This window comes from Argopecten irradians, chromosome 1 (genome assembly GCF_041381155.1).
Source record: "Argopecten irradians isolate NY chromosome 1, Ai_NY, whole genome shotgun sequence".
NCBI lineage: Eukaryota > Metazoa > Mollusca > Bivalvia > Pectinida > Pectinidae > Argopecten > Argopecten irradians.
In genome coordinates, this window is record NC_091134.1 from 52,720,654 (window position 1) to 52,735,243 (window position 14,590).

General features: G+C 37.6%; 1 protein-coding gene across 6 annotated transcripts in view; it reads right to left on the reverse strand.

The window, feature by feature from the left end:
• The window catches only part of LOC138332868 (dystrophin-like), a 305,298-nt gene that overhangs the window by 177,541 nt on the left and 113,167 nt on the right, over nt 1-14,590 (reverse strand). For all 6 annotated transcript variants that reach the window (XM_069280861.1, XM_069280851.1, XM_069280886.1 and 3 more), the window contains 14 exons: nt 10,669-10,995; nt 10,251-10,464; nt 9,531-9,634; nt 9,103-9,255; nt 8,546-8,707; nt 8,265-8,393; nt 7,734-7,907; nt 7,412-7,567; nt 6,659-6,826; nt 5,996-6,331; nt 5,352-5,510; nt 4,479-5,003; nt 635-772; nt 196-363 (listed from right to left, as the gene is read on the reverse strand). In XM_069280861.1, coding sequence (XP_069136962.1) covers nt 196-363; nt 635-772; nt 4,479-5,003; nt 5,352-5,510; nt 5,996-6,331; nt 6,659-6,826; nt 7,412-7,567; nt 7,734-7,907; nt 8,265-8,393; nt 8,546-8,707; nt 9,103-9,255; nt 9,531-9,634; nt 10,251-10,464; nt 10,669-10,995 — 2,913 coding nt within the window. The remainder of the gene's footprint in view (nt 1-195; nt 364-634; nt 773-4,478; nt 5,004-5,351; nt 5,511-5,995; nt 6,332-6,658; nt 6,827-7,411; nt 7,568-7,733; nt 7,908-8,264; nt 8,394-8,545; nt 8,708-9,102; nt 9,256-9,530; nt 9,635-10,250; nt 10,465-10,668; nt 10,996-14,590) is intronic.

The following is a 14,590-nucleotide window of genomic DNA, read 5'->3' on the forward strand; positions in this document are numbered from 1 at the left end:
TGTTCTGGTTAGTACACAATCAATAACTAAATGTGACCCCTGATCCATCAAGGTCAAAATCTGACCCTTGATCAACCAAGGCTTCATAAGTCTGGTCCATGCACAACCAATGGCGTAACAAGTCCTTGACCTAGATTTACATCAGGTCTAAATATGACCCTTGACCTCCGAAATGTTTAAATGTAAATGTCCTACCTTCATGTCCTCTTGTTGAACTCGGGCCGTTCGTAGTCGGCGCTCTATATTGTCCAGCCAGATAGTCAGATCTTGCGTCTCTCGTTTGAACTGGTACCACTGGGGTGCAATCACAATCATTGATCTTCTCTTGGCTTCGGCAGTGGACTTGATAGCTCCCCATCGTGACTAAAATGCCAAATGTAAATCTTAGAACTATCATCAAATATAGCTTTCCATCTTTATTACTAATGAAAAGATTCATATATAAGACATATATGATATATCAACTGCTTTACATGAATCAGAATACCTTTTCCCAAATCATAATCACCAATCACAAGTTTATATTTACTAGTTATAACATCATCTAAAATATATAGATGCAAGCAATCCTAATTCCTCTTGTTAGAGAATTTAAAAAGAAGCCAGTAACTTTAATTAACAACACTATAATTACCTTAAGATCCTCCACCTGTCGGTAGATACGAATCGCCTTATCATGATCAGCCAAGTCAATGGCGTGGGCCAGTTGTCTTCCGTGGTCAGACACTTTGTTTACGTCGGCTTGTAACTTTTCTGTCTCCATCTCCAGTTTCTGTTGAAACAAAGGTCAGAGGTCAGCAGAGGTCAATACAGTGAAAAGTCAGAGAGCAGGTTAAAGGTGTGCAATAAACAATCTCAATAGATACAAAAACAAACATTCAGGGATAATCATGCTATCTCACTCTGTCCTTCCAATCCTCCCGAACAAGATATTGAGCTGTAAAATCTGTTAATGTATGTCTCTACCACATGGCCTATTACTGTGATTAAAATAATTGTAAAATGTAACCTAACTATGGTACTATAACAGCATAAGCATAGCAATATATGATACAGAAAGTCTCAAGAGTCTTCTTCACTATACAATGTTCAGACTAAAAATAGGACTTCCAAATACCATGGATATTTAGCATTAATATATAGGTCTACTTGGTTTAGATAATCTCTGTATGTAACATTTGATCTACTTAAGCAGTGTACCTGCCTAAATGTCAGCTATTCAGGAGCCAAGACCACTATGCAGAGAATGCAAATCAAGCAAGCCTTGTCTGGTCTTTCAGGGATCAATTATTTATATCTAATAGTTTCATTTGACAATATTTTCGTACTTGATATTTTCACTGATTTTTTTTCTAGTACAAATGAAAATCTATAGTTTGAAAAGATACGTTTTCATTAATCTCCTAAAGGGACATAACTCTTATACAGATCAAAGGTAATCTAGCATATAGCCTTAAAAGAAAGCAATATGTTATACACACACTTTATCCTTACCATGGGCTGAGACATACGATTAGCTGACTATATTACGTATCCAGATCTGATATGTAAATTTACCAGACAGGGGAATCACAATACCCATCGTCTGTACACGGATGTCTTCTCAACAATGCGGATTAACCTAAAGCATCTGTCATTGTAGTCCCAAACTAAAATGATTCTAAAGGACATTTCCCTAGACCATTAGTGTTCCACTGTTTCCTTGACCAACAGATGACCATTTAGCAATCCTGAAACCTTCTACCATAAATACACGACTTGTTTGATGTACTTGGCTGTCCTAGACTTGATCCCCCACCAGCACCAAACGATAATATAAATAATGTCTGGCTGTCCGATAGTTGATCCTGCCAGAGCCAAACAACAACAGAGATATAGGTATATGTGTCTGTGGAATATAGTCCCTGATACCTGTATAAATGAAGTTCCCATGCAGTCCCTACGATAATGTTCTCACTTCCCTCCAAACCCCTGGATTTCTATAACTGTCAAAAGTCAAGGAGCTGTGGAGCTCACTAAATAACCTTATCATGTGTCTATAGAAAGTGTTGTGGATTTAACACTGCTAATGACTTAATACTCCGGAGGTGATTTAGGACCGTGGTCAGTATGGAAGATAAATTCTCCATGTAAAGGATCTGTTATCACACAGGACAAACATCACCATGTCCATTACAGGGGCACACTGACCAGCTGTTAGGATAGACTGACCAGTGTTGTTGTGGTCAGTTTGATTTACACCAGGATATGATGATATCCACAACATAAAAGTTTGCCATCAGGTGATATGCCCGCTTACACTAATTACCTCCAAACAAAATAGTCAACACCCATCCACCCTCCCACTCTCAGTACACATATACTATACTGCTCTTCTATCAATAGCACTCAGGGTACCTAAAAGAAATAATACTAGCTACCAGATTTGTTTTGTTTTGTTTTAAAAGAGATGGGAGTTATTACTCTAAATCAACTTCTTTCCATCAAAAACGTTTTTTGAGATATTCCAGCTGTAAAAAAGTAATGTTCATGGCAGTGCATTGCTTGGTGGTCAAAGGGAGATAACTTGTATATTTTATGGTTAAGACCTGACACAGCCAATATCTTGACAAAAATCATTATAGTGAACTTTGCACACATCAATAAATCATTTCCTATTTTTGTATAATCCCTGTGCTTTATTTATACCAGTCATTATGACCTCCTATATAAAACTGCAATGTGTCTCTGTTTACTTGGTGTAAACAGCAGAATTACACAAGGAATTTGTTTGTTTTAGGTTGAGATTAATTACACCAGTTTGGCTATAAATGCTGACATTTAGCAGCACATATATAAACCTTCCTTCCTATACAGATTCCACATTAATCAGTCTAATTCCAAAGCTAATAAACTTGTGTGTTCAATCTAACCAGCAGACTCTGTAATTAAACTTGTCTGTGACATCCCTGCTGGTACCCATACCAAAGACTAAAGCTGCTCGACTTACATGTGGATAACAGAGACAGGAATAACATTCCATATTTGTAAAAGGTCCAAAAGGCCTGTAGGGATATCAAACTAATAAAGATAGAGATCAAGTTGGCAAGTTTAGGGGCATCCAACCAAAAGGTTCAATTGGCCTGTATGGGAACATCCAAACAAGAGGTTCAGTTGGCCTGTATGGGAATTAACATCCAAACAAGAGGTTCAGTTGGCTTGTATGGGAATTAACATCCAAACAAGAGGTTCAGTTGGCCTGTATGGGAATTAACATCCAAACAAGAGGTTCAGTTGGCCTGTACGGGAATTAACATCCAAACAAGAGGTTCAGTTGGCTTGTATGGGAATTAACATCCAACCAAAAAGTTCAGTTGGCCTGTATGGATAATGTATCATAAACAATAAGGAGGTAATATTTATACATGACAAAAATTAAAATGGTTTAAATCTGATACAGCTAGTCCTTTACACTAAATATGTATGCCAAATTCAGTATAAAAATCGGCCTATAGAGGTTAAAAAGAAACTTGAATGTCCGTTAGAAATAAATCCCCTTCATCCATACAACATACATACAGGACAGGATGTGACACTGCATGGCAAGACACAAAGGACCACAACAGGACAGATTTCATTTCATGTTTGGAAATATAAATAGGAGGACTACCTTATTTGATCCAACTCCAACAACCGGGACATAATGATGGAGGAAACAACGAGGACATTTGGATAAGGATGGAGGAAATATATAAAACCAATAGGACAGCGCCCAAGGAAGTGAATAAATAACCAAATATTGTGTACCAAATAACCAGATACTGAGATCAGAGCAGGGTACAGGGCAGGATAAAGACAAGCGAGTTTACGATTCCAACATGGAGGATCTAAATAAATAAATTCAACATAACTTTACCTAACCCAGAATATATATGTAAAGATTTCAAAAGAAAGAATATTTTGCAAAACAAACATTCACCCTTTTAAACCAGTAGGGATTCCTCTTTTGCCAAGATGTCTGTTAGAGAATGCATTGAAAAGATCTTCAATATATTTACATAGACTACAGATTTGATTTGTTAGATTTCAATTTTCTTTCAATTGAATTTATTTCTGTTAATACACAATATATTTCATGTACCGGTATGTGTATAATAAATCATCATAACATGAAAACAAACAAGAATTCCAAAGACATAGATGTGTCACCTTTATCCTAAGCTCCTACACTGACTACTTTTACATTGACATCAGCACTTGACTTTAGAACAAAAATCAATATTAAATCTCTATCTACATTTTGTTTCTCACCTCAATAAAGAATAATGAACATTTTTTCAATACCCAGATATTCTCATAGAATTCTGGTTTGAATGTACACATTTTTTTTTTAATTTCTGAGAGAATTTGTGTATTACTGCATGCACACCTCCATTTCTGAGGTAGCCAGATTTGGTAGAATGATCTCCTCTTATCCAGCTGTATAGATGTGTACTCACCGCTGCGTTTTCCTCTAGTTTTCCTATCACATCTGATTGCTGTATTTCCCCCTTACACACAACACTGTTATCGAAAATCACCACATCCTTCAGAACACTGTCATACAATGTCTGAAACTCCTCGTCTGTCATCACAGGCCCAATGTACCTATCTGGGGTCAAAGGTGATAACCTTTGAATTCTATCAGGTGACCTTAGCTCCCTATCAGGTGACCTAAGGTCATGGTCTGGCGACTTTGTCAGTAGTCTTAGTTCCCTGTCGGGAGACACAAGATCACGATTGGGAGATGGCGACGATAGTCTATCTGGAGATTTTAACTCCCGTGTAGGTGACCTTGGTCCAAGGTCACGACTAGGAGATTTTGATCTATATGTCCTTTCCACCGAAACTTGTTCCATTTTCTCTGGAACCACTTCCTCTGGTGAATCTTCATTAGATGAAGATGTGAATGTGGATGAAACCTTGGTAACTGTTGTCCTGGTTATTTCAATGATACTCTCTGTCACAAGAATGTTTTGTTTCGCCTGTAAAACAAAAAGATTAATATTCTTTGTTAAAAGAACAAAAGAGCAAATACCTATAGGAATAAATGACCAAAATCATTACTGTTTACACCAAACAAAATTTTATATCTAAAAATATGAATTTGGCCCGAGGCTGCTAGAACACTTCTTTCTTCCCTTTATCAGCTGTCACCTTCCAAATATATTTTGGATGAAGTTGATATCTCAAATGAGATAACGGTGATGGCCATATGGCACCACTAGCATGGATTAAAGCTGCTAGCAATAATATAAACTATAAATTCATTACACTAAATAGAGAGTGATAATGTTTTGCTATTTGATTCTATAAATAACTATAAAACTGACCTTAACCTTGGTGTTGAGTTCCTCCCAGCGTTGGTTTAGATGGGTCAGTTCAGGTTCGACCATACTGTTGTATCGATCACTTTTGTTTATTAGTTGTATGGCTGTATCTCGGACCTCGTCCACCTGGCTGGCATACTCATTCAGCTCTACCTGTAAATTCTGAAAATGAAAGAGAGTCATTTGATAATAATGTTTTTCTTTGAATAAAGTCAAACTATGTTATCTAAACTCTGGAAAAAAGTGTGGCTCTGCAAGTTAACTCCTCATCGCAGTAAATCAAATTTTTTTACGTTGACAATTTTTTTCCCATGAATCACTTTAGCAGAGAGACACTGCATGATGAAAGATGAAGTTTCTCATTAGTTATTTGGTTTTCTCATTTTGTATATCTACATACCATAGGTTATTATTAACATGTGTAATTTTGAAACAACACCCAGTCCATAGTTTTGGTGCAACTCTATGGGAATCAGGTATAGCTGATTAACACAAACAGACAGATATATGAACACAATAAAGATCAGATATACAAGCCCCTTCATTAATATTAGTTACTGAATGTAAATGATGCATCTTGATACACACAGTTATATAGCACATTAGAAAGTTTTCCATGGTTCATTAGTTTTGAGATTACAAACTACCTTCATCTTTTCTCGTTGAAGCTCGGAAGCCTGTTGCTGTACTGGTAGTTTCTCATGCTCTTCCAATACTCCCTCCGTCCTCGCTAAACAGTCCTTGACCTTCATCAAGGACATCTGGAACTCCACAAAAAGTGTCTCGAGATCCGACAGATCTTTCTGGAGTTGCTCCCTACGGGCAGCTAGACGGAGGGTCAGTTGTGACCACTTTTCACTCAGATCGTCCAGTGTGGCCTGAGCATCAGTCAGTGGTTCCTCAGCATGTGAATTCAGCTGGGTAAGAAGGTCACGCATGCTTGATAGCATGGTCTGACGCTTCTGCATCTCTTCTTGTACAGACTGTGGAAAGGAATTAAAGAATTCATTTACAGAGATTATGACATAAGCTACAAAGTACAAAGCACTTTACACAAATGTACTTCACCCATTCAAGATATATATACTAAAGTGAAATAATTGATATTTTCATTAGCATTGGTCAATCACACTAATTTTATCATGTAGTTATTTCTGTTACATTTTCATCAATTAATTCCTTCATTTTCGAAAATCAACCAATACACAATATACATTTTTTTTAATTTAAAATAATACTCTGGAGTAAAGATTTGGTTTCTTTGTGTTAAAGTTGTTTATACCTGAATAATCTGAGATTACAAGTCTTACCTGTACATAATTGAGATCAGTATCCAGGTTCTCATTTGGACTCGTCCCGTCCCTTTTGTCCAGTTCTTCGCCAACCGAAACTAAGAAATCATTGACCATAGTAACCTCCTTATTGAGTTTTTTGGACAGCTTTAGGGACTTGTCCAGGCTAGTTTTACCCTTGGTTACCTACGACATGAAACCAGGGTTAATACATACAAGGTACAGATTACAAATCATTTATTTATTCATACTTATATAATAACAGTTTAACTTGTTCTTTCATGAAAATATAGTAGGCTTTAGTTAAGTAAAAGACAGCAAATGTTATAGACATTCATCAGTTTAGAAGGCCCTTGATGCGGATATAACACACATAAATCCCTTTAAATAAATGAACTAAATGTTTTTCCCTATTTTTTTTTAAATTTTATTCTATTTTATTATTATTTGTTCTTGTATTTTTTCAAGTATGCAATAAAAGGAAAATTAGCTTTTATATATCCCTAATTATGATCTAGTGACATTTACACAATACTCCATCTTCACTGACAGATATTGAATACTAGTCAATGCAAGACACCATTAGAACAACACAATCAACTGCACTAATTCAAATAATATGAAATTAGAGAAATAAAATGTAAATATATAGGGGGAAAATAAATATTTACCTAATTAATCATTTAGTAAATTTAATTTGACACTGATTGATTACAAGATTTACAAGATTACGAGATATGATATTGATCGGTTGTCATGGTGACGACCTACCTGGGAACCAAGGTCGTTATACTGCTGTTTTATGGCGTCTAACTGTTTGTTGAGTTTATCAGGAAACTCCACTTGTTTCTTGTCCACGACCTGTCGTCCAGTTTTTATTACATATTCTACTTCTCCTTTCAGGTCACTCATCATACGATAAAATTTCTGCGTAGATGATAAAACAGTACATTAGATAAACATAAACATTTAAGTTTTATTTTCACAATGGTAGAACAAGCTATATAATTTAGGATTCTTGTCTGTATCAAATAAACAAAAATGTGGCACGTCTGTTTTCAGATTAATTCTTCTCATACATTAAACTACCTACCATACACTGGTCATGTTTGGCCTGCAGAACATCAGGGTCCTCGGTTTGAATCTCCAACAAATGTATTCTTTCCCCGATACCACTTAAGTCTCGTTTCACACGATTTAACTTTGGCTCAAAGTCTGTTGGTCGTTGAAACTTACGAAATGTTATGGTCACATCAGCAAAATGTTTCTAAAACAAACATTTCAAAATTAAAGAAGGATCAATACAATATACAAAGTAAATGTAATACAAAAGATGTTTAAAGCAATAGTCTTCTATCGAACATATTCTAAGTATCTTTCCTTATTTTAAATTTTCTTCCATCACCATACCTCTTTATGATATTTAAAAGAAAAGTTTATCAATCTTGATTAGGTAATTTACTTACAATTTCCTAACTGGAAAGTAGATTTATATTTCAGTTCCTCTTAGCATGATTTATCAACCCTGAGCATGAATGATCTACCCTTCAGCAAGACCATTCCACCATAATCACAAAGCTGCTGCCTTCAAAATGAGTTATCTCTTTGAGAAAAAATTACCTACCTTTAGAATATCTATCTGGTTTTCCAGACGAGCACTGCCCTCTACGTTGCCCTGTTCTTTGTATTTCTGGGCCTGTTGCTCTAGTTCCCCAAGTAAATCCTGCTGCTGTTTGAATTCTTCCTTCAATGACTGTAACAAAAGATATTACAATCACACATTGAAAATTCAAACAAAAACTGTGTAGAGAATCAGTTTCCATTTAATATTTGTATCTATATGTAATCTCTTATCATTTTTTCTTCTTTTTTTTAATGAAGATCCTTTAATAAAAGTTGGCTAACCTCGTACTCCTCTGGTACGTCCCCTGCCAGTACGTCAGCATCAAGACGTGATTGGATGAGGTTACTGACATCTGTCATCCACTGGGACATGTCCAGGATCTGTCTCTCCATCGTCTGGGCCTGGTTTATAGACTGTTCTAGGTTGTGGATTTTCTCCCTTGCCTGTCGATCATCACAGAGAGATTGGAGATGAGAGAAGAGGGAGTTACCATGTAATGAACAATTCAGTTTGTTTGTATATGTAAACAGAAACTTTAGCATTGTTTGGAAAACAATGGAAAATAGATAAGAAAAATGACAGAATTGTAAGAGAGTATGATGTAACCAATCCACCTGTAATCATCTCTTGCTTTAAGATTTTGTTTTTAACAAAATGTACTAGAGCTTCATGGTAGATGTAGATGCAAGTGTAAAATTGCTACCATAAAAAAACATCAAACAGAACTAAGGATCAAAGACGTTTGGTATCAAACTTCTTCAGAACCAACATTTCCTTGAAATTTTTGTGATCCTTAACATGTTTCGTACAAGCAGACCCATACCATCCTATGTTTTACCTGACAGTCGAGGAGGTTCCATTTCTGGGAGTACTCCTCCATTTCCTTTTTGATGGCACTAGACATGATAGAATTCCCTATCAGCTGCTGACCGAGTTCCTGGAGGCGGGCTTTACGGTCACTGTTGTGTTCCCTCAAACTCATCTCGATTCCCTAGGGATCAAATAGATTCAATTTTATTACACCGTGTGTGACACTAACAAAATAATAAGGAAGTGAAGTCTATGACTGAGTAATGGGAATTCAAAGTGACACTTCTGTGACTTTTTCACACTTTTGTCTTAAAATACATTTGTACTCTATAATTTCTACATATTACTAACTGGCTCATCAGCTTCACACCTTCATCTTTTACTAGTTTTATTTTTCATTACTATATTCTAGTAGCATTATGCAATAGTAAATGCTATACTGTTATTACGGCTTACATCCAACTCCTCGGATATCTCCTCAGCATCAGAGCTCGCACCCCGTGATCTTTTCAACTTGGCTTCCAAGGACATGAACTGTCGCTTCTCATCATCTTGTAGACCTGAAATAAAGCAAATACATATGTCAGCAAAACATCTTCAGTTCTTTCATTTAAATTACATTTAACAAAAATAAATCTAAAATTTTATATCCTGAAGAGTCATGATTCTTGTGTTTATTTCTCTCAATCCTTATGTCCATTTTGATACTGACCATTTCTGCTCCCATATATTCAATCTGAGGTATGCCTTAAGTGAAACTGACCTTTAATCTGTGAACTGTTTTCTTTCAGAATCTATCTGACATATGTTCTTGTAACACTGACCTCTGGACTGTTTCCACTGTGAGTCTGACCTATGGCCCTGCATGGTTAAAAATAACCTTTGGACTGTTTCCACTGTGAGTTTGACCTATGACCTTGACAACATTGACTTTTTGACTATTTCCACTGATACTCAGGCATATAACCTGTGCCATTGACCTTTGAAATGTTTCCACTGATACTCTGGTATATAACCTGTGCCACTGACCTTTGAACTATTTCCAGTGATACTCTGACATATAACCTGTGCCACTGACCTTTGAGCTATTTCCAGTGATACTCTGACATATAACCTGTGCCACTGACGTTTGAACTGTTTCCACTGATACTCAGACCTATAACCCTTGACACTGACCTTTGAACTGTTTCCACTGTGAGTCTGAGGAGGCGTAGAGTTGTGAGTAGTGGTCCACTCTGTTATAAACATCAGTCCACAGAGCGTTCATCCTCATGAGGGCACGGGCCAGGTCCTGAAGGGAGCCAGCTGGGGCCTTGTTTAGCATCTCATTGGCCTCCTCATTCACCTTGTTCACCTCCTCCTCTCTACTCGACACATCCGTCTTCAGGTACTGAAGGTCACAAACGAGTCACAAGCAATGGTTATTAGATATTATAGTAACATATATTTTACTTTATTTCCATGCAAAAAATCTTGACTTTATGGGTGACCATTGAATTCAATATGGCAGACCTCTCGCTAGTTCAGGTTAAGAAATGATATAACTTTATTTAGTACACATTATGAGACTTAACAGTTCTTTCTTCTGTCTTACCTTAAACTTCTTTGTCTTGACAAGAAGATCATTTGCATTGTTGACAGCGTAATCCTTATTAGAAAGGTCATCTTTCATTGGTTCGAGCCAGTCGGTGATCACCTTTATCCGTTCATGGATATCTTGACTAGAACTCAGCGCCACCTTTAGGCGACTGTTCTGTTTCTCGGCCAGACTCACGGTCTGATTCCATTTATCGTTGAGCGTTTTGACATCTGTGGACATTTTGTCTCCGAACTGAGGGTCGATGTTGTCTAACAACTGTTTATGAAGCTCACGGATACTGTTGATGTTTTGTTGTAGAGTCTTAATGTCTTCCAAAACACCCTGGTAAAACACAAAGTAAATAAGTCTAAATGTCTTCCTAAACACCCTGGTAAAACACAAAGTAAATAAGTCTAAATATCTTCCTAAACACCCTGGTAAAACACAAAGTAAATAACACATCAAACGATGGTGATATAAGACACATGGACTTAAACAATAGGCCAAGAGGACCTGTTTCAATTACCAGGATATACAAGAAATTATGGTTAAACAGTAGAGGATTTCGTGCAAGGAGGGAAATGACCAATGATAAATGAAAAGGACTGGACAGGATGGCATAGGATAGGATACAACTGACATTGGTTATCCTACATTTACATTCCCTTACATCCCTTCCCCCATCTCATGTCAGAGGAATAATAACACAAATTAAAATATTTCAATAAAGAAAAGTCAGAATGACAAACCCAAGAATGATAAAGAACAACTATAGGGGAAGATCAGAAAAGAATCTATTCTCAGTCTCAAAGTACAGTTAGAATAATTGGTTCTAGGATTGTTAACAAATACTGCTCAAACAGAAAACAAAATATATCTAAAAGATAACTTTTACCTACAAGTCACTAAAATTTTGTGTATGATTAAGACCACACATCTCAGGCACACAAAAATTGAAAGCCATAATATTGTCTCCTAATGTTTTTAAACTTCCTGCCCATTTTCTTTGAATTTATAAATGCATGAATCATTAATTTGCATATAAAAGATGATTAATAAAGTATATATATAAATTGTAAGATAAAATCAACACCCTGTGGACACAGACCTCCACCGTCAAACATTTGTCCCCTTAATGTACTACATCACCTCAGAATTGGAGTTGTTTATATACATAACACACTAGCTAGTAATATTTTTAGCGTGCCTGCTCAGTAAGATAAATATCTTTCAGTTCTAATGTTTTCCACTAATATTACTAATGATACCTGCCTTTTGATTAGGAATTAAAACTTTTACAGGTTAACTTTGATCACACCATTAAATATCCTCCATACATATCAATTAACTAATCATAATTTACTTCAATTAGTTATCATTTGCTCTTTATAGCCTCCGTATTCTTTACATTTAAATGTTTAAATAAATCAAGCAGAGAAGATATCCTCCAATATTTGTGACATTCAAACTGTGCCTTACTTACTTGGTACATATCAAAACAAGACGAATGGTCAATATTTACATGACAAATCTTACGTCTGTGGGTGACATTAGTTTTTCACTGCATCATATCAGAGTATTACAGGTACACTAACTCTGGTGTAATACCACCGACCAAGTGTTTGTACATGTCACCACTCCTGTAGTACAGCTACACATCACAGACCATGGATATAAAACAGTAGATAGCAGGGAAAAAACCACAAGAAAACATTGGCAGAGTAAATAGCCACCTGCACAGATAAATATGGTACCATGTACCTGTACAAGAGATATTCTGCTGTATCAGAGAAGGATATGGTCCTCTAACGATGGATAAAAAAACACCTAATTATAGGGAAGATCTTTTACATGTTCCTCCATAGAGCTTGTGGAAGAAAAACTGAGGAACGAAAGTATTCCTGTCTCCATGTGAAATTGTGAGTGGACTCAAAGGCACGTGATTGGATGCAACGAATATACATTGAAAACACTATATATCAAAGAAAGAAAGAAAATTTACACTCTAGCTTTAAAGGTGTCAATATCTGTTGGTAATTCATACAATTTTTCTGTGCATTATGAGAATTCATGATATATTATCCGCCCTCAGCAGGTTATATATATAAAGTCTAAGTGACTAAGGAGTGCTTCATTGTGGTATCTGTTTGGATGGATGACTCTCCTTTCTATCCAACTTCCGGAAAACCATTTTTAAATTCAGTTTTACTTCCACCAATCTGTTTATTAAACAATAAATCATGAAACTCATAAGTTGCTTTCTGTCAATCAAACACTAAACAAATGCTAAACTTCATTTAATTGTGTTTTTCTTTGTTAAAAACAAACCTAAGGAATCTTTAAATGTGCCTGCTTCCTTCCAATCTCTATAACACACTAACTCATCAAATAAACCATGTGTCTTTCTGCCAGATGAACAATAAAGTCTGGAATCATTTAATTGCAGATTTATCTCATCATCAATCACATTTTTGATAATGGCTAACTAGATATTTTTCATTTAGTGTTTCTCTCTATTAAACACTGAAAAACGGCATCAATCAAACTAACTTCCTCCTTCAGTCTTTCTGTCTGCCAGGCAGTAAATAATGACAAACTGCTAATTATACATGGGAGGAAAACAGATGTGTTTTATTCATTTCTGCCGCCCCAGTCTGTGATGGTCGTGTGCCAAGTAGAGGGCAGTGATCATACTACAACAGTCACTGAAATCTATCAGAGTAACATTTTACTTTTTATTTTACAAATTATGATGGGTGGTAAGGAAGGGTGGCAGGAAAAAATGAAGAAACACAAAACCACAACACAAGGGGAAAACAAAAACATAGGTAAAACAAATGCTCCAACAGATTATTTTTCTTTACAAGATCTAAAATAGCAAGAAATAAATCAATATTCCAGCCACAATATCAGGACAGGACAGACATACACCTCCCCTACCCCCACCCTGATGCCACAGGACAGGACAGACATACACCTCCCCTACCCCCACCCTGATGTCACAGACAGGACAGACATACACCTCCCCTACCCCCACCCTGATGTCACAGGACAGGACAGACATACACCTCCCCTACCCCCACCCTGATGTCACAGACAGGACAGACATACACCTCCCCTACCCCCACCCTGATGTCACAGGACAGGACAGACATACACCTCCCCTACCCCCACACTGATGTCACAGGACAGGACAGACATACACCTCCCCTACCCCCACCCTGATGTCACAGGACAGGACAGACATACACCTCCCCTACCCCCACCCTGATGTCACAGGACAGGACAGACATACACCTCCCCTACCCCCACCCTGATGTCACAGACAGGACAGACATACACCTCCCCTACCCCCACCCTGATGTCACAGGACAGGACAGACATACACCTCCCCACCCCCACCCTGATGTCACAGGACAGGACAGACATACACCTCCCCTACCCCCACCCTGAATGTCACATGACAGGACAGACATACACCTCCCCAACCCCCACCCTGAAGTCACATGACAGGACAGACATACACCTCCCCAACCCCCACCCTGATGTCACATGACAGGACAGACATACACCTCCCCTACCCCCACCCTGATGTCACAGGACAGGACAGACATACACCTCCCCTACCCCCACCCTGATGTCACATGACAGGACAGACATACACCTCCCCACCCCCACCCTGATGTCACATGACAGGACAGACATACACCTCCCCACCCCCACCCTGATGTCACATGACAGGACAGACATACACCTCCCCAACCCCCACCCTGATGTCACATGACAGGACAGACATACACCTCCCACCCCACCCTGAGTCACATGACAGGACAGACATACACCTCCCCACCCCCACCCTGATGTCACATGACAGGACAGACATACACCTCCCCTACCCCCACCCTGAGTCACAGACAGGACAGACATACACCTCCCC